Raw genomic sequence first — 21,406 nt, 5'->3', positions numbered from 1 at the left:
TGTATCTCGTAGGCCGAGTTGACAAAGCAACAGAATGAATTCAAAATTCAATTGAAGGCTTTGGAAGATGATTTACTATCTCGCTTGTCTTCAGCTGGTGCAAACATATTAGGTGATACTGCTTTGGTCGAAAATTTAGAAACTACAAAAAAGACAGCCGCTGATATTGAAAGAAAGGTGGTTTTATTTAGAAGATGTTATGTATTGTAAAAATAATGTGTAAAGTAAATTAAATTTTGTACATACATACATATGCTAGGTCGCCGAGGCAAAGATAACTTCTCATCAAATCGATCAAGCGAGGGAGTTTTATAGACCAGCAGCTGCTAGGGCTAGTTTGCTCTACTTTATATTGAACGACTTGAATACTATAAATCCAATTTATCAATTTTCGTTGAAGGTATCTTCTTTATATGGAATTTATATCGGTCTGTTTGGTATTAAGTTTCGTATTTGAGATATTGTCTAAAATAATTTCAGGCATTCAGTGTAGTTTTCCAAAAGGCTATATCGAAAGCTGAACCAGCTGAAGAAGTTGCAGCGAGAGTTAGAAATTTAATCGACTGCATCAGCTATTCCGTATTCCAATATACCACTAGGGGTCTATTCGAATGTGATAAGTTGATATTTTCCTCTCAGATGACCTTTCAAGTAAATAAAATAAACATATTTTCGTTGTTTGATAAAATGTGGTTTGAATTCATTTATTTACAATTAATGACAGATACTTCTGAGAAGTGAAGAGATTACGTCGGCTGAACTTGACTTCCTGCTTAGGTTTCCAATAAAACCACATGTAACTAGTCCGGTCGATTTTCTCACTAATCAGAGTTGGGGTGGAATATGTTCTTTATCTGGAAGGGAGGACTTTAGGTAAAAATTTTAAGATGGTAAAAATATTTTTTGTTGTGCTAAATTTAAAGCGTTTGATTTTTTTTCAGAAATCTCGATCGTGACATTGAAACATCATCGAAACGGTGGAAGAAATTGATCGAAATGGACAGTCCGGAGAGAGAAAAATTCCCACAGGTATTCCTAAATTTATTTAAACAGTATGTTTATCTAAACATATGTATATTTATATAACTTTGAAACGTTTAATAGGAATGGAAGAATAAAACTCCAATACAGAGATTGTGCATGTTGCGTGCACTAAGACCGGATAGAATGACTTATGCTATGGCGTTAGTATATAATTCATAGATGATAATTATGTTTACTTAATATAATTCAACATGTTGTATTTAATTTAGAGCATTCATAGAAGAAAAAATGGGTGTTAAATATGTAGAGAATAGAACCGTGGAATTCAGCAAGTCTTTTGAGGAGACCAGTCCTTCTACGCCGATTTTCTTCATATTATCTCCTGGTGTGAATCCTTTGAAGGACGTTGAGGCCTTAGGAAAGACTTTAGGATTTACTGCTGACAGTGGTAATTTCCATAATGTATCCCTCGGTCAGGGACAAGAAGTAGTAGCCGAAAGAGCCATGGATATTGCTGCTCAAAATGGCCATTGGGTTATTTTGCAAGTGCGCATTATTGCCAATTTATGTACTTTTAATGATAAAATAATGACGCATAAAATCAAAATGTATTATATGTTTTTTTTTAGAATATTCATTTGGTGAAAAAGTGGCTTCCCTCCCTAGAAAAAACCTTGGAATTGTATTCGTTCGGATCTCATGTAGATTACAGAGTTTTCATGAGCGCTGAGCCAGCTGCAACGGCTGCTGCTCATATTATTCCCCAAGGAATTTTGGAATCTTCTATTAAAATTACAAATGAACCACCCACTGGAATGCAGGCTAATTTGCACAAGGCGTTGGACAACTTCAATCAAGAAACGTTAGAAATGTGTGGAAAAGAAGCAGAATTTAAAGTAATACTGTTCTCGTTGTGCTATTTCCACGCAGTAGTCGCCGAAAGGAGAAAGTTTGGTCCCCAAGGTTGGAACAAAGTCTATCCTTTTAATGTCGGTGAGTTTTGATGAATGATTTATCATTTATAGACATATAATATTTGCATTGAAGCTAATCAACGTGATTGAGTTTAGGTGATTTGAATATTAGTGTATCTGTGCTGTATAATTATTTGGAGGCTAATTCGAAAGTTCCTTGGGAAGACTTGAGATACCTTTTCGGCGAAATTATGTATGGCGGTCATATAACAGACGATTGGGACCGAAAGTTGTGTATATCTTATTTGGAAGAGCTTATGCAACCTGAATTGGTGCGGTTTATACATATAATATGTGTTATCATACATAATATTTTTACATTTTAGTGATTATATTGAATTTGTTCAAAATTCGATCTTAAATTGAACTTTAATTTTGTTTTAGGCATGATTTATTCAATTTTCATAATAAAGTAAAAATTAGCCGTTTTGCAGGTTGATGGGGAATTACAACTAGCTCCAGGCTTTTTTGCGCCTCCAAATACTGATTATGTGGGATATCACGCTTATATCGATGATGCTATGCCACCAGAGTCTCCTTATTTGTACGGTCTTCATCCTAATGCTGAAATTGGATTTTTAACGACGACCAGTGAAAGTCTTTTTAGGACAGTGTTCGAAATGCAACCGAGAGACGCCGGAAGTTCCGGTGCACAAACCGTAACTCGTGAAGACAAAGTTCGTGTGTTACCGCATTGCATGCCTAGATTGTATCGTTTCGTTGTTCTAATTTTGTTTTGTTCCATTTCAGGTTAAGCAATTGCTAGACGAAATCATAGAAAAGGTACCGGAAGAATTCAACATGGTCGAAATAATGGGAAAAGTTGAGGAAAGGACACCGTATGTTATCGTGGCATTCCAAGAGTGCGAACGTATGAATTATTTAACAAGCGAACTAAAACGATCTTTAAAAGAATTAGATCTTGGTTTGAAAGTAATAACAACATGTTTGGATTTTCAGTTAATTGTATGATTTTTCGGTAGTAAAAATTGATTCATTATTTTAGGGAGAATTAACGATAACTTCAGATATGGAAAACTTAGAAAATGCTCTTTTCCTCGATCAAGTATGTAATAATTTGTTTTTAATGTATTGGAAAAGACTTCGATAATGGTTTGATGTAGTTTATTGAAATGTAAAATTTGCACGTGGTGGGCCAGCGGAGCGTACGGAACACAAGCTGTCCGTACGCCGTCTACTCGGTGACTCTGTCGACCGTCGCGTATTTCCGCTTGGGCCGACACTAATGCCAACTCGTCAATAATGCCAATCGACAATCAGTTAATAAGACTGTTTGCCACACGTCATTACAAAAGTCGGAACATAGTCCCACATAGGAAAACTGTTGAACAATACAGTTATTCTACAGAGTTACAGCATTACTGACGAGTCGTTTACAATAAATCATAGTTCTTAAAATAATTAAATAGAGGGTGAATAATGAAACCTTTGCCTCATCCAGTGTGAGGATAAAATCAATTTATTGGTTCAGTAATATTTCAACTTATAGGTATACCTCTGGCGAATGTTGTTTCTATTTACATTAAAATTTTTGAAATCTCCTTTGAAGCTGTGAATAAGCATTACAAGATAAGTTTACTTTAAAGAAGAGAGAGTGGACTGTATATGGTTTAAAACTTAAGCATTCCTCATCTTGATGTTAACTTAGACAATACAATGTTGACACTGTTACAGTTGTCAAGACAGATCAGCTATTACCGATCAACTAAACTTGATTAGTGAGTGTAATGCTCCTAAGTTAACTTGATTTCATCAACAAGTAGCACAAACATTGCTAAATTAAAAGTAAATTGGAAAGTCATTCATTCATTCCTACAAGCAGGAAATGAAGGCGAACTATGATTATAGATGTCTCTACGTTAAACATCGAAATGTTCAGTATTATAATATTTACTTATTCTATGATTCACATAAATACTATAAACAGTAAGAGTTAACTTATGGTTTCATAACAAGAAACATAAGACCTGCGGATGACTCCCGGCAGGTTATAATTAAGTAGACATGAAATAATTTAAGATGCTCCATTAAGTGTGGCTTGGAGACTAACATTAACAAATCATGAATCTAATTTTAACTGTCAAATTTGAACAGTTTATTTTAAACTCGGATATAATCCTTCCGAGTGATGACATGAGACAAGTCTTATATTATAAAGACAAAATGATTAGATTAAATTCGGAGATATATACTGCCGAATGTTAAAATGAAAATAGCTTAAATTATACACACAACACAATTAAAGTGAATTACGGAGTACTACTATTAACATTGAATGATTTAAACTCATGATTACATCTAATAAATAATATGAGTTAGGGGTAGTGTCTTCGGGTTAAACTAAGCTACCGAAGTTGACGGAATTGAAGCTGCTGTTTCTCCTCCCTCTTGCTGATCTTCCTTCCTGTCAAGTGGTCCTTGTGGTAGAATCGGCAATGGCGCCACTAGATGACTGGACCGACGAAACTCTCCGCTGGCAGTAAAGACGTCGACGACTCGAACTCTGCCATCTGGTCCGGGATACAATTTAGTGACTCGACCCAAGACCCATCGGGTTGGCAGCATGTGTTCCTCCTTTAACAGGACCATTTGACCCACACTCAGATTGTTGCTCGAGTCCTTCTTCCATTTGTGTCGTAACTGCAAAGAATGTAAATATTCCGCCGACCAACGTTTCCAAAATGCTGCTGTGGTCAATTGTATCTGAAGCAGATTGGCATGGACATTAGTGTTATATTTAACCTCCATTGGAAGAGCGAGTAAGGATCTGCCAATTAAGAAATGTCCAGGTGTGAGGGGTAAAAGGTCTAGTGGATCCGAAGACAAGGGACTAAGAGGACGGGAATTCATGCAAGCTTCTATTTGAGTCAATACCGTACAAAATGATTCGAAATTTAAGGTGGTGGCCTTTAACACCTTGTTTAAATGAATCTTCATGGATTTAACCGCTGCTTCCCACAGCCCTCCCATGTGAGGCGCCCTTGGCGGGTTAAACTTCCAACGAATCCCTTCGGAGGCTACATACCGTAGTAGCTTCTCCTCATGAGGACGTTCGTAAATTAATTTTACTAAATTAACGAGTTCACGACTTGCACCGACAAAATTAGTAGCATTGTCGGAATATATCGTATTGGGCCTGCCACGTCTGGCTACGAATCTTCTTAAACAATTTAAGAAATTTGAACTCGTTAAGTCTCCGACAAGTTCCAAGTGAACTGCCTTACTGGAAAAACACACAAAGACACAAACGTAACCCTCAATTATCTTAGAATTCTTATTGCAACCACTCTTCACAGGAAAAGGTCCTGCGAAGTCTATCCCCACATGACTGAAAGGAAAATTCGCAGTGGTACGTTCAAGCGGGAGCAATCCCATTAATCTATTGTGTGACAGTGGTTTATTTCTGAAACAAATGACACATGAACGCACCACTCCTTTGACAGTATTATGTCCGGCCAATGGCCAATAGGTCTGCCGCAATAACGACAGTAAGGCTTGAGTACCCAAGTGAATATATTTCAAGTGCGCATCTCGGACAATCATGTGTGTAAGTTTATGCTTATTTGACAAGATAATGGGTGACGTTGATAGAGTTGTTCCCAGAGGAAGTCTACTTCCAACACAAATTAAATTCTCATGGAATAGAGGGGACAATTTAGCTAATTTACTGCTACTGGGAATTGGATGTCCCTTGCTCAGCAAACGATATTCCAATGGAAATGATTCCATTTGCGATAACCTTATCAAATTATTTAAAGCATCTTTTAATTCGAAAGCGGACGGTTCGTTATTTTCTTTAACGTTTAATTGTTTATTCCTTAGTGGCCGACGAACATATGATAAAACTCGAAGGAGTCTTGGAAGATGAGAATATTTATCTATCTAATTATTTTCCCTCACAAGGGTAGCGTTAGTGACTACCCTTCTCTCTGGAAGATCTATTGTGATCTCAGGAGGTCTTCGAGGCCATCGTGATTCATCTAATTTCAACCAACTAGGGCCGTCCCACCATAACGAATTATGATTTAATTGTACATTTTTATTTTTCTCTGCTATTTGAATCTGTCGGTACATCTGCTTAATATCCGCAGTAATCACGTATTTATGGAGTCGAAAGTTGAGTAGTAAACTTAACAAATCTGATTGGACACTAGGTCCCACCATCAAAATATTATTTAGTGAGATATTGGACGTTGTCTTTGCGGACGCATCAAAAACTACACGATATTTAGTGGTAAGGCTAGACTCCTTAACTACGACGTGATGAGGTGAATAACAATGAACCTCATGTGCCTCCGGAGGTTCACACTCTGACATATGTCCTGAATTTATATACTCTTCTAAAACTTTATTGTATTCCATTTTTAAATTATTATTGGCTAAAAAACGTCTTTCCAAAGTTTTGTGTCTTTTCTCCGCAATGTGCAATGAACTTCCTAATACTACCGGGGAATTTTTATATGGTAAAGCTACACAAAATCTACCGTTTTTATCTCGTGATGTGTGTGCTTGGAAATGTTCCTCACATCTTTTCTCCTCAAGAGATTGATGTTTTACCATAGGAACCTGGTCGATCATCCAAAAGTTTTGAATGTGACTGTCTAATTGACTTAAGCCTATGTGGCTCTTCCCTGGAGCATTATTTACTTCGGGATATGGACCAACTATTGTCCATCCGAATTCGGTATCCTTTAAGATAGGCATACCTTTTCCTAACTGGATGGTTCCTGCTTTCATAGCATGAACGCAAATCTCGGCGCCGAGCAATAAATCGATTGGCGTCGGTTTATTCCAAAGGGGATCTGATAACTTGATTCCCGCTGGTATTGAAATTAACTGTTGATCCAGTTTCACAGTTGGAATTTCGCCAGTAATTTCTGGTAATACCAAACACGACACTTTGGTTGAGTAATTAGTGGTTGAAGACCTTATGGTCACCTTGGTGATGTGACGAATGCTACTTTCTTGATTAGCGATACCTACAATTTTTTGAGAGATTTTCTCTAATTTGAAGTTATTCTTCTTAGCGAAAGATGTGGTAACATAGTTGACTTGTGAGCCGGAATCTAATAATGTGCGACCCTTAACGACCGTTCCATTGGACGTTATAATGTCTACTTGTACCGTCGGTAAAATTATCTCCCTTTGAGAGAAATGAGTAGAATGAGCATTAATTGACTTCCTTCCCGTATTATTGGAACTAAATGTATCGTCCTGATGCAACAAAGTATGATGGTTTTGTTTGCACCTTAAGCAATTATAGTTAGACTTGCAATTTGTTATCTTATGCGATGAATTTAAACATTTAAAACACATGTTATTAGATTTAACGAATTCATTTCTTTCCATACTGGATTTTGCTTTGAATTTATCACATTTGCCTATGAAATGATTATTTCGACAGAATGCGCATGCGTTTACCTTACTTGATGGGTTTTTGTTCGCGACATGAGTTCTCATGATTCTTTGACGACTATGAGGGAATTCCTTCACCGTAGTTACAGATGCAGTAGATTGTAATACATTACATCTATTCTGCAAGAATGTCTCTAAACTTTCATATGGTGGCATTTCTCTGCTAACCAGCGATATTTCCCAGTCTCTTACTATATTAAAAGGTAATTTCCTTAGAACTAAACATGTTACCCATGGATCTAAAATTTCTCTCGCGTAACCCAACGATTCAATGTTTTTAATACACACTGTTACCTGATTCAATAGATTTCTCAATTCGATATGTGATTCTCTTGTGATTAATTTTAAGTCACAAAGTGAATTAATCCTAGTTTTGAGATTAAGTCTTGGTAAATTATATTGCTTGTCTAAAATACTCCAAGCTATTTCGTAATTGTCTGAGCTAATATCTAAACCTGATACAGCTGCCAAAGCGGGACCGATTAAGGATTGATGCAAATATTGCAATTTCGTGACATTCGAATATTCCGTTTTGTTTCCTATTATATTCTTAAAAGCTTGTTGAAACGATTGCCATTCAGATGGATCTCCCTGAAATGTGGGAATGGTTAACGTCGGTAACTTATCTCTAGCAAATTTAATTGTTGCTTGCTCTACCTTCAGTTTACAATCTTGAATGGATTGTCTCTCTAATGCTGCTTTAAGATTTTGAATTGTCATTGTGATTATGTAGAACTCTTCGTCTATTTGATCCGCCTGCTCTATATCTGTGATGTTGTCTAAATACTCATAATGGAGTTTTTGGAGATAGTCGTATGCTTTTTCAATAAATTGATACTGTCCTTCATTTATTTCGGAGATTCTGTCTATTTTCTCCTGTAGTCTTTTAAACGCGCCCGAATACCTTAATTCTATTGACGTCATTGTAACTTCTACTTTATTTTCTTTCGCTAATGTTTTTATCGATTGAGTCTGACTTCGAGTCTGATGTATTCTAGAGCTTGACCTGTCTCTAATAGGTTCTACGTCCCTAGTTGGATTTCGACCTTTATGCGACTGGGAAGTCGAAGCTTCTATTACCTCGTTTTCAGCACTTGACATTTGTTTCAGAAAGTTGCACTATTTCGTCTCATAAATACAGTTATTCTCTACTATAGCTGTCAATTGAACTATTCGTAGAGATAAGGTAATAATATTCAATGATTAACCGTGAATCTTAATATTCTACTTTAACTATTATCACCAGAATCTATCCAACATATTTTGGAAGAAATAACAACCCTAAATTGGTGGGTGCTTGATTTAAACCACTTTGGGGCTACAAGTCTTGTGATTTATTTTAAATCACCACTGTTTCATCACACATTATGAAACAAAGAGATCTACCGATGTATGAATATGCCGGTATGTACTTGATTTAATCCACTTTGGGGCTACAAGTGTAATTCCACATTTATCGTGGAAGGGGGGGGGGGGGAGGGTGTTTCTACACACATTAAGAAACAAAGATCTACCGATATGAATATACCGGTATGTACTTGGTTTAAGCCACTTTGGGGCTACAAGTATAATTCCACATTTATCGTGGAAGGGGGGGGGGGGAGGGTGTTTCTACACACATTAAGAAACAAAGATCTACCGCTATGAATATACCGGTATGTACTTGGTTTAAGCCACTTTGGGGCTACAAGTATAATTCCACATTTATCGTGGAAGGGGGGGGGGGGAGGGTGTTTCTACACACATTAAGAAACAAAGATCTACCGATATGAATATACCGGTATGTACTTGATTTAATCCACTTTGGGGCTACAAGTATAATTCTCCACGTGCTTTGCTAATTTTACACTACATCTGATTTTACACTTTTAATACGAAATTCGATGCGACCGATGAAACATTCCTTCGTAGCGCGATATTATTTTATACAATCGCGTTAATTAATTGTTATACTTTAAAACATATTTTAAAACTGACCTACCCACATGATTGCCTTTTGAACAGATTGCCTGAGATTGAATACATTCACTTACTTGAATATCCTTTACGATGTTTATGTGATCGTTCCGATAATTTTGGATTACCTCTGTGTCCCATGCGTCTTTGTAGGTTATGTTTTTATTTATATATTTTCTGCGTCAATCACGCGGTCATGTACCTCTGTACATCAATCAATATATTGCTGAAATAGAAGCAAACATGTTATTAGTATTGGAAAGGTATGGATAGTAACAAAGGAACGATACCGATTTCTTAATTGACATCCATTTTTTCTCGACCACGTTTTTTCCTATTGGTTTGTCCGTTTGGTGTTGTGGCCTAGGTTACTGGTGTCCGGTTCGAAGTGACCATCATGGAAAAGACTTCGATAATGGTTTGATGTAGTTTATTGAAATGTAAAATCTGCACGTGGTGGTTCAGCGGAGCGTACGAGAACAAACTTCTACGTACGTCGTCTTTTCGCTGACTCTGTCGACCGTCGCGTATTTCCGCTTGGGCCGACACTAATGCCAACTCGTCAATAATGCCAATCGACAATCAGTTAATAAGACTGTTTGCCACACGTCATTACAAAAGTCGGAACATGTATGCTTAAAACCAAACATTTCTTTGAATATTAATTTTAGGTGCCTCCTGTGTGGTCTTCGAGAGCATATCCATCGCTTTTGGGTTTGACGTCATGGTTTGTTGATCTTTTACTGCGTCTGCGCGAATTGGAAACGTGGTCTACGGATTTCGTAGTACGTTTAATTTTAATAGATACTTTTTCTTATTTAAAACCTTTTCACATATGCCAGCTAGCGTTTTAATTGATTTTAGTTACCATCTTCTGTGTGGTTGGCTGGTTTTTTCAATCCTCAAAGTTTGCTGACGGCAATCATGCAAAGTACAGCTCGTCGCAATGAATTACCGTTGGATAAAATGTGTTTGCAATGTGATGTGACTAAGAAAAATAAAGAAGACTTCACGTGAATACACACGTCGTATTTCTAGCATACAAAGTTTAGTGAATATAATTAAAATTTAGGATTTCATTTTCATATAGAACGGCACCCAAGGATGGTGCTTATGTTCATGGACTGATGATGGAAGGAGCTAGATGGGACGCCCAGGCTGGAATCATTATGGATTCGAGACTCAAAGAGTTGTTTCCCCAAATGCCAGTTATAAATATCCGAGTAGGTGTCATTTATGAATAAAACAATAGTTTAATTGTGTAGAATTGATTTCATATGTAGTGGTTGATTATAGGCGATAACTCAAGACAAGCAGGATTTGCGCAACATGTACGAATGTCCTGTGTATAAAACACGCACAAGAGGACCAACGTATGTCTGGACATTCAATCTCAAGACCAAGGATAAGCCTTCGAAATGGACTTTAGCAGGAGTTGCACTGTTGCTTCAAGTCTAATTTGCATGCTTTTTAGTTTGCACAGAGGTGTAGTTAAGGTTAGTAGAAATGCACACATTGATTTCTTAATGCGGTTATATTTTTTTTAAATTTTATAAACACGTTCACTCAAAGAAGTATGGAACGCTATATGTATATACTTGACATAACGAGGAGAGATATAAAATGGGTGGGTGAGAAGTGCAACAAGGGTAGTGGATGTAGTGGAGAGAGTGAAGAGATTGAAATGGCAATGGGTGGGCTATGTAGCTAGAAGAATGGACGAAAGGTGGACAAGGGAAGTTCCGGAAGAGTACCCGAGAGAATGTAAAAGGGTGAAAGACTGCAAGGGAGATGGGTGGACGAAATTAGAAAAATATGTGGGGTGAGATGGATGAGAGTTGCGCAAAACAGAGACGTATGGAAGTGTGTTGGAGAGGCCTGCATCTAGCAGTGAATAAGCAATGGTTGTCATTAATGATGATGATGCGTCATATTTTTTGGATATTAGTCAAATATTAGTATGAACTATGTAAGGTCAAATTTATATGTAGGTATTCATTGTTATTTCGGTTTACACTATTTTAAATCATTTTGATACTTACTATTTGTAGTTGATGCTTACGCCTCTGACTTCGCATTTTAAATTTGTTTATGTACAAGCTTACTGTTAGTGTGATATTTGGTGCTGAATTTCAAGGATATGTTAAAATAAATGCACAAATTTATTAAAAAAATAAATACAATTTATTGTCAAGTTATAGAAAATAAAGCTTATATTCAACAATTTTACATATTTACACTTAATTTTTGGTTAATTTAAATGCGTTGATTAGAAGTAGTCTATTCACTAACGAAATTTGATTACAATGACACGCTTCTGTTTCGAAACACTTATGATCAATTAAGTAAAGTGATGGCGAACCGTTTACGTCGTTGACATGGTTTCGACAATGGCTAAAAGCCTGTCAATTATTCGATGAGTGCCACTTGATCATGTGTCATTTGACTATCGAGACGTCGTACCGACAGGAAGCTTAATTAATTCCATAGTCGATAACAAAGTTGATCAATGGCTATTCAAATAATGAGGTAAAAGTTCGGGGTTAGCGTTAAGGCTTGTAGAATTTGCGATTTGCGAAAACTGTGGGATTGTTTTCAATTCGAAATCTGATCTGCCGTCTCGTGGGACTTACATATTATTAAACTTTGACGCACTCGATCGATATAAAAGATTACGGTCACATTTGAAAAGAATCGATGTTTTCTTTGAACACTTATCTTGTATCGTGGAAAGTTTTAATCTATAAATGCGATTGTTAAAAGTATAGTAAACTAAAATTATAAATTAATTTGAATGCTCAAAACACGCAATCAAAATGGTAAGTATCATCCTTTCAAAACATTTCGTATGTGGAACATACATATACATACATACATATGTATATATGGCGAGATCAACACGCAACTGTTTAAGTTAGTGAAATGCATATGCATACTAAAATTACATATAGATTCTAAGCATAATCTCAATAAGATCAGTCAAATAAAATTATACTAATATGGGAGATTTTTTCGATCTATAAACGTTTTCATCTTTGGAAGTTATTTCTTCATCGGATTGATTGTCACTTTCTGCGTCGTCATTTGTTGTAATATTGTTAGCCCTGCGCCATTTCGCGCGTCTGTTTTGGAACCACGTTTTAACCTGAAATATATTTTTGAAATTTAATAATGTTTTTATTATAAATAACATCCCGAGGTTTATTTGGTTAAGACTATACCTGTCTGTCGCTCAGTTTGAGTTGAACTGCTAATAGTCTCCTATCTTCTGGACTGAGGTATTTGTGGGCATTGAATCTGCTCTCCAAGTTTCGCGTCTGTTGCGGTGTAAATCTCACCTGGCCGCCTTTTCTTTTGGCCAATGATGATAATGGGAGTGGTCTGAGATATGGTGAATATCCCAAAGGGTGGTAACCATTTAATCCATATCCACCTATCATGCCCGGTAACATACCCCACTGAGAGTGACTGTCGACGGCTAAAAGTTAAAAATAAAAATTTAAAGATAAGACGTCTAATTACTTAATATTACTTGTAAAGTACTAGTATTAATCAGTAATTTGGCAAGAGCATTATTATTAGTTGGAACAAAACGCTAATTACCGAATACTAATCTCGGGCAATGATCGAATGGTGTATTGTTGATAGTGTTTATCGCGATACACACTTCAACGAATATATTCGGCATTAAAAGATTCTCAAAGTTTTGATTGATATAATTTTTTTCAAGGCCTATTTTAATAAATTTTGTTTTTTGTTAAAATACAAAGAAATGCGTATTATTATATCAACGAAAAAAGTGCACTCTCTTTTAACAAGTTATTTATTAGCTTCACTCGGTTATTGCCAGTGATTTTGAAAGTGGCCATTGACTATCAATGTATGAAAGATGAATGTTTTATAAGGCCAATGAATATTTATATGTAAGATAAAGTGTTAATATTCTAGTTCCGTAAAAAATTTATAAAACAAAACTAAAGATAAATGCGTGGGACAAAAAGACAAAAGTTGGGAAAGATAAGTTGATACATACTATAATTATTATAATATCAACATCCATAATACATATAATTGTGACTTAGTGCAGAGGTTTCGTTCTTTCAGAAAAATTAAGCGATCATTGAAAAATGTTGTAGTATCAATGTCAGTTCTTAAAGGTTGGATTAGTTACCATATTCATTAAAATATCAGTTATTATTATGTAATTGGTTTTCCTTGTGTAAATTCCCATGTGCCATATTATCTGACGCACACTTTGGTTCATTTCAGAAAGGTAATGTAGTTTATGTATGATAAAATTGCGTTATCATCAACTGCGATTTACAATGGCGGCATCTTTTGACTCGAGGAGAATTGCATTTCTTGCATGATATGTATGGACTATCAAGGAAATTAGCCATTTTCCAAGTAATAAACCAGTTTTTGATTCAACACCACGCTCACAATCCAAACACTTTAATATGTGCTGTAAAATAATTGTAACGACAATTGAAATGTCACACCCTGACATTAAAAAAGACGAGATATGAAGAGTTTTGAATCACACTTCAAAACGTCAATGTAGATAGTAAACACAATTAATCTGAATATAAATACTTTTTTTTATGAATTGTTTTTAAAATATTTTTCTCGATGAATAATAGCGAGCCACCATTAAGTGAGGTGTGGCCGCTTAAGGTTCTGTTATCGCGGAAGATTTAAAATATGGATTTGAACGTTATCACTAATTCGCAATGATCGATACTGATTGATTGGTCTGGAAAAATTGAAAATCGGATTAGGACCATCAACACCAATAAAGCGGTAGTTTCATTAATCCCACCGAAAATGTCGTAATTTATATTTTTGTAAATATCTATTGTTCTATATTTAATATTGTATAATCTGCAAATTGAAATATGACTAATATGTATGTAAGCTTAACGAAAATATTTCGCAAATATTGAAGTATCTTGAGACGGGTTATAAATTATTATTTTTATTAGATATTTCTTCAGAAGAAAATATAAAATTGTTTGAAAATCATTAATTTGATTGAAATGAAAATTTTATTAAATCAATTCTTTTTTTATCAGAATTTTGCCATGAATGAATCTAAAATATAAATGAATGTACGGATGCAAAATATCATACCGGAAGCATCTGTTGTTTCATATTTCTAATTTTCCAACACATTCTATAAATATTATTATGATTCATGTAGCAATATTTAGATTGATAAATTTTAAATCCATAAGCTGGAAGTGGGTGCACAATCAACATTTTTTAAATTTATCAATGCCCAAAACGAATACGGTTCCTGTTGATTAATAATTTGCAATTTTAGTATTGATTCAAAACATACTTAATCATTTTTGTACATATAAATGTTGAGAAATTTTAATATGAAGGGCATTCATTGTACATAGCACATCTATTAATTTTGACACAATAGCATTAATAAGTTTGATGAATTATATCTATGATTATAAATATATCACAAAAGAAGAGGATTATATGTATATTTATTTTTTTTTTTTTTTTTTAAACAGACCATTGTGGCATAACAGGAATTCCTAAAGCGCCACAATGGTCAAAAAATATAACACAAAAAAGAAAAAAAACAAAATAACAATTAAACATAAACATAAATACATCCATACATACATAAAAAATAGCATTTATAATAACAGATAAAGTAAAAATATCAAATAAAAAATAGCATAAGGAATGCCTTGCACCTACAGCCAGTTTCAATAAATATGTAAGAAACAACTACAAATACAAAACATCCCTGTAAGGCCCAAATGGAAGAGAGTTAATCAAAATTTCACTCATAAATCACAATCAATCATGAAAACAATGATGAGCGCAGACTACCAGATAAATGGGTTAGAGTAATTTCCGACAATTTACGCTCACTAAGGTGGAAAATATCACATTCAGTCTCGGCAGCAACGATTTCATTAAGAAGTCGGATAGCTCTTGGAATAGGAGCCATTCGAAAAAGGACTGTGCGGGCAGGAGGTACAGCCAGCAAATGATGATGTCTACCACGCACATAGTGAATAGGGACATAAAGCCCCAACTGCTCCAGCAACAACGGGCATGACGTATTACCACGTAAGAGCAGGAGAACGAAACGAATTAATGAGAAGTTTCTCCGAAGTTCAAGGGAATTATACCCAAGCATGCCCAAAAGGAAAGGAGTGGGGTAGAGATATGGGTAATACCCATATATAAAAGACTTATTAAACAGATTAACGACGAATCGATTATGTTGCATCGATCGAGTATTTTTTGCGATAACGTAAAATTCAATTTTATTTTCGACAATGAATTAACATAATATATATATTTTTTAAATCGCTTAAATTTGATTTGATCAATAATTGTACTATGGGTTTTCCCGAAGATGCTAGATACGATTTATCTCATTTGTTCCAAAGTTGCGTTGTGCCAATTTGTTTGCCTCAAAGCCCTATCTAAATAATTTTCTATTGCATTCGTTAACTACTTTATCTATTGAGATTTTGCCGATATATAGGAAATGTTTTTTATGTGTATCGTTCGGATCAGATACATCTTGTCTAGATTGAACAAATTACAAGCTATTCATCACAGCCAATTAATACATGTAGATAATCGTTTGTTCAGTGAACTATTGCTAAAGGGCAATTAATATCGATGATTTTTGGGGGAGTTTAATTCCTTTACTCATGTTTTTCGTTGGACCATACAGGAAGTATTAGGTTGGCTCATCAAATAGTTAAATTCTAGTTAATATAACTCGATCGGATGCCGCTAAATAAATTATATAAATACATATGCAATATGACTCTTATCAGTAGTCAGTTTGTCTATTTTACATTTAAGTCCAACCAATATTATGTTTTTAAAACCGCAAGTTTATCGTCTCCCTAAAATTCCGAGAAGACGCTTGAGATGAAAAGCGTTATATATATATAAATTCTTATTATACATACATATGTATATGTATGTAGATATGAACATATATGTATGTATAAGAAACCACGTGAGAATTATATTGATCGATGCGATCAATTCCTGCATTAAATAATATATCTGATAAATTAAAGACGTATCTTATCGTGGTCTACTTTAATTATTATATATGTTGAACTTCCTGGAATTCGAGACATTGAATTCAAGATTAATAATCCATTGATACTTGGATATAGTCATCTTTTCAAATATATAATTTCTTATCATACATTGTATCAAGAGAAATTATTTCAAGACAAGATTAAATTTTTTTAAATAATTTAAACCATTTGGAAATTTAAAGTTAATTTACTTAAATTTGTGTTATAGAATAAAGTAAATCCCCAAGTAGGTATATATTTTGTATATATATAAAGTAAGTATATAAATGCATATGTAATATGTACCTGGAATGTAACGACCCAAATTCAAAATTTATTGAACTTTAAGCTTTAAAAGCAGATAGCTGTAATAAACTTACATATGTACATATGTATGTTTTTGTATACATGTTTATATATATATATATATATATATATATATATATATATATATATATATATATATATATATATATATATATATATATATATATATAATATATAGTTTGTGTAAAATAGGAAAACCCAACCGCTATGAATGTGAATTTCAGGAAGTCAATACCTCCTCTATACTTACATATGTATATATTTTTTATACATAGGTAATATCTCTTCGAATCGTTTTGCATATATGTATGTATATGTAGGATTGACTTTATATATTGAGCAAATGTAACTTACATATGTATGTATATTAATTATAGTATACTAGTTGTTTTACCCGGCTTCGCTCAGTATTTGTAATATAAACATCTTAAACATGGCGAATGTAATAGTAAAACTTCAATTGTTTTTTTATTAAATTTATTTGAATCGAAAAAAATATACTATTCAACCAATTCAATGGTCGTCACAGAAACTTTGTTTTGTTTACGAAGGTTTCAATCAAAGACACTTCCATACATACTTACATACAAAGTCTCTTTCGAAATTATATATTAGATTTATAAATAAAAATAAGTGCTCAAAGCTATTTTTTCATTAAGTCGCTATTATAAAATCAAAACAATATTAAAAACCATTTTAGACTTATTTCATTGGAAGAGACAATGAGCTATGCTCGTTTGATACGTGTTTTCAACAATTTAAATTATTATCGAATTGATCCGAAAAGCTACATTAATCCACGGCGATTTTGTCTATCTATTGCAACAATTAATAAAGAACAATGGTTAAACTTCAAATGCAGAGAGATTTACAAGCATTGAATGTGTGTGAAATCATTTAATTAAATTCAATTGAAAATTTACATTTCATTAATCATTACATATTACGTATCCATTTTTAAAATATTCTGTGTAATGTATGTGTTTGAAGTTTTTTTGTAAAAATGGAATTTTTGAAATTTTTAAAAACACAAAGGAAAAAAATACATATGCGGTATTTTTTTTGTATGTGAATTATTTACAATTTTTATTTTATAGGATCTCATAGAATTATACAGATAAATTAATATGTACTTAACTTATCGCTACACTGCTTACGTCATTGAAGGTTTTAAAATTTAATTTTATTACTTGTTTTTATACAGAATGGATAAATAATAATATATTGATATACAGCGACAATAAAACTATCGATCGAAATTCAACGGATCAATTTTATTAAAAATGCGCTAAGTTTATAAGTAATATAGCGTTTCTTTATCGATTTTAGATTAAAATTTTGACAATAGTTTGTAAATTATGAAATATAACACTATGTATATACAACTATAATCAATCGATTATTTTTACTATTTCATAGGGATGCTTTTATTTTATTATATCTGGTGTTATTTACAAATGTATATTACTTTGATTTTTTTCATTTATTCCCATGAAAGTTCTGAAATGTTTACCTATTTATAATCAATGTATTCTACACAAAGTCCAATGCACTCAAAGAAGTATGGAACGTTGTATGCTCGACATAACGAGGAAAGACAGGAAGCGGAACACGTGGTTGAGAAGTATGACAAGAGTAATAGACATAGCGGATAGAGTAAAGTGACTGAAATGGCAATGGGCTGGCCACGTGGCTAGAAGAATGGACGAAAGGTGCACAAAAGAAGTGCTAGAATGGTATCCGAGAGAATGCAAAAAGAAGTTATCTACGAATTTTAATTCCACAAGTGTTTTCCAACGGCAATTAAATAATAAACAGCTACCGTTAGATGTATTGAGGCATAAATAATCGCTATCTATACGCACAGTGTTTACAATTTTTTATATTTCATAAACCACTTCATTCTTATGGTCATTTTAATTTATTTTTTATTATTCGAGACCGGCTCCCTGATAAATATATACTAGGTATAATACATTGAAGTCGAGAAGTGGAGTTTCAGCACTTATCAAACGAGTGCTATCTAACGGTTTCAAATTGGTAAATTCGTTCGATATCTTATATGCACGAAGCTTAAATATGTGCTGCTAATCTATTTGCATAGTAGTAAGTACCTGTATGACTGCTTTATTTCGGTAAATCGTATTCGATCGCCGAAAAATGTAATTCATCAGTTGCATCAGAATAAATCTAAGATAATAATTGGGATTAGCGATTTTCATTATTTGGAACTTGGGGGGATTTATGTCTTATTATTAGGTTTCGTAATCGAATTTCGTATATGTACATATATTATTAATCTCCTTGATTTTTTCAATATATACATATATCATTTGGAAGTATTTACAATCACATATTAATTAATCTTTTAGATATTTTTATATAATGTAATATCATTCTGTCTGACGGTGTAAATGATTGAACTTTGATATGGATATGCGAACTTTAAATTATTGATATTTTCCATTCTCCGACGGAAACCACAGATAACTTATGATATTTAAAGAAAGAGGTTTCAAATATTGATATGATTTAATTAAAAATCACTTAAACGTGAATATTTCTAACAAAACCATTTTATTTCTACAATATATTTACAATAACTCTGAGCGAGTTTTTTGTTGTATTTTTAGATATTTAATTTAAAAATTAAAAGAACAAAATTTTAAATTTAAAGTTTGAAGTGGAAGCATAGTTAGAGTATGTAATGCTCATTAAATTAAAATGTTATAATACATAGCATTTTTACTGTCAAATAAATTTAACATTTTCTTTTAAACGTTTAATGTTAAATAAAATGGTAAGAATAAACTCAAAGGTGTGGCACTACACGTTTAGGTGTACTCTAGATGTGATAGGCGTGTATTCATGTCAATGTAAATTCGTACGATCTTATTATTTCGACAAGTTTCTCCTACATTTCTTCAATATGGGAGTCACCGTTACTGATCACTGTCAAACTTATGTCAATACAACGATAAAATATCACCGAAAAGACTCCAGGGGGTGAGTTTTGCCAAGGATCGCGATGGTATAGATTAGGCATGCTAGTGTTTTTTGCATGTGCAAAACCATCTAAAAAAAACACGCGTGGCGTACCAGTCTGTGTGTCTGCACCATAATTTGTATTTTTTTTCCAATAGTTGTAGAAAATTATGTCTTTTAAATGACCACAATTTTCAGCCTCATAAAGAATTTGGCTGTAATGCTCGGATATTGGTCTTTAGCTTCTGAATCGTTTCGTTATTGGCTTGTTTACTTAAACCCTTTCTTTGAGGTGCCCCCAAAGGAAGTATTATAGTTAAGGGATGTTTAAGGCCACTTGAAATCAGCAAATCTGCTTACCAAGCGCTCGCCTAAAATAATGCTTATTAAGGGGCCGAAAATGGCGGTCATTTGAATGACGTTATTTTCCACAACTGGTGTAAAAAAATTTCCATATTACGTGTTTTATTTATCTATATTTAAAAAAAAGTATTTGTAATTAAAAATTATGAATTATTCAAACCTTGATTTGTGCGCAACGTTTTATATATAGAATATAGCATTTTGTTATAAAAATAATATTAATTTAATTTTCAATTAATTCAGAAATAAATTTATTGTACGTATAAGGAATTAAAATATCGACGTTTTAGACTATTCTAGTAGTATAAGCATATTTTCGCGTCAATTTATTCCACATTGAAAATCATTATATTGATACTAGCATATTTTAATATTGTACTATCTATATTTAATATTATACTAATAATTATTTTAACCTAATGAAAAACATGTACAATACAGGTGTGTGTATATATATCGCATATTAGTGAGAAAAGTAGCACGACTAAAAGTTAACCAAAGTTTACTTTTTATCACACTTTTAGTATTATTTTACTAGGCTTTTTTACAAGGTTTTTATTTAAGCGTATGATCAATTGCAATACCCAGATTATAGGAAAACAATATGTCAATACTTGTAGATACAATTTTATCAAATTTTTTGGAATGGATACCAGAAAATGAATTTGGTTAGTTAAAAATTAATTAATTAATAGATGTTTCACATACCATTACTGTAAGGTGATCCGTATGGGTCAAGATAGGGTGAAGCTGAGGCCAGATGAAGTCGTCCCACTCCCATGTAAGAACCATAACCAGACGGGTATGCAACGGCAGATCTATTCAGCGGATTGTACTTATTCACAGAGTGGTAAGCGTTCTTATGGTAAAAGTTCTCAACGCTTTTCCTATAGTCTTCGTAGCGAGGCAACATCCCAGATCTGTACGCGTTAGGGTTTGTAGATCTTGGACACGGTCGGAAAACGCTTGATTCTTGCACATTCAGTGTGCTTTTTAAGCGATCGTCCTTTTCACTGTTATTATTGTTTATGTCCGCACTCGGCCTCTCCGTTCGCTCGTCGAACGAATCGTTCTTTTTATTATTGTTTTTCATGTCTAGGATGTCGTTTATGAAGAACGACGATGGCTTGGTCGCTGATTTCGAAGTCATGGTGTGTTTGTGATGATGACTGGTGTTACGTATGTCTCTGCGCGTGCCACTGTCACGTGTGCCACGTGCGTTACATGTGTGCCACGCCTGAGGCAATACGATCGGTACTGAACGAGTTGACACGCAAAATATTGTAATGTATAGCT

General features: G+C 33.8%; 2 protein-coding genes across 2 annotated transcripts in view; one reads left to right on the top strand and one right to left on the bottom strand.

The window, feature by feature from the left end:
* Dhc93AB (Dynein heavy chain at 93AB) overlaps nucleotides 1-11,524 on the top strand; it is a 27,119-nt gene extending 15,595 nt beyond the window's left edge. Inside the window, exons 46-61 of the mRNA XM_077434938.1 lie at nucleotides 13-177; nucleotides 260-400; nucleotides 481-651; nucleotides 725-873; nucleotides 942-1,029; nucleotides 1,105-1,184; nucleotides 1,254-1,530; nucleotides 1,614-1,977; nucleotides 2,055-2,230; nucleotides 2,393-2,635; nucleotides 2,709-2,891; nucleotides 2,965-3,024; nucleotides 10,022-10,135; nucleotides 10,215-10,363; nucleotides 10,441-10,573; nucleotides 10,647-11,524. Of these exons, the coding sequence (XP_077291064.1) occupies nucleotides 13-177; nucleotides 260-400; nucleotides 481-651; nucleotides 725-873; nucleotides 942-1,029; nucleotides 1,105-1,184; nucleotides 1,254-1,530; nucleotides 1,614-1,977; nucleotides 2,055-2,230; nucleotides 2,393-2,635; nucleotides 2,709-2,891; nucleotides 2,965-3,024; nucleotides 10,022-10,135; nucleotides 10,215-10,363; nucleotides 10,441-10,573; nucleotides 10,647-10,808 (2,655 nt within the window). The 3' untranslated portion in view covers nucleotides 10,809-11,524. The remainder of the gene's footprint in view (nucleotides 1-12; nucleotides 178-259; nucleotides 401-480; nucleotides 652-724; nucleotides 874-941; nucleotides 1,030-1,104; nucleotides 1,185-1,253; nucleotides 1,531-1,613; nucleotides 1,978-2,054; nucleotides 2,231-2,392; nucleotides 2,636-2,708; nucleotides 2,892-2,964; nucleotides 3,025-10,021; nucleotides 10,136-10,214; nucleotides 10,364-10,440; nucleotides 10,574-10,646) is intronic.
* On the bottom strand, nucleotides 11,495-21,406 carry HHEX (Hematopoietically expressed homeobox). Its single transcript, XM_077434946.1, has 3 exons — nucleotides 20,819-21,406; nucleotides 12,572-12,828; nucleotides 11,495-12,495 (listed from the first exon to the last, which is right to left on the bottom strand). The coding sequence occupies exons 1-3, from the start codon at nucleotides 21,258-21,260 to the stop codon at nucleotides 12,340-12,342; spliced, it is 855 nt and encodes a 284-aa protein (XP_077291072.1). The 5' UTR covers nucleotides 21,261-21,406; the 3' UTR covers nucleotides 11,495-12,339.

The sequence above is a fragment of the Arctopsyche grandis genome, chromosome 7 (genome assembly GCF_051622035.1).
Source record: "Arctopsyche grandis isolate Sample6627 chromosome 7, ASM5162203v2, whole genome shotgun sequence".
In the NCBI taxonomy this organism is placed as follows: domain Eukaryota; kingdom Metazoa; phylum Arthropoda; class Insecta; order Trichoptera; family Hydropsychidae; genus Arctopsyche; species Arctopsyche grandis.
The sequence above is the reverse complement of the archived record's forward strand: the minus strand, read 5'-3'. Positions and strand labels throughout refer to the sequence as shown.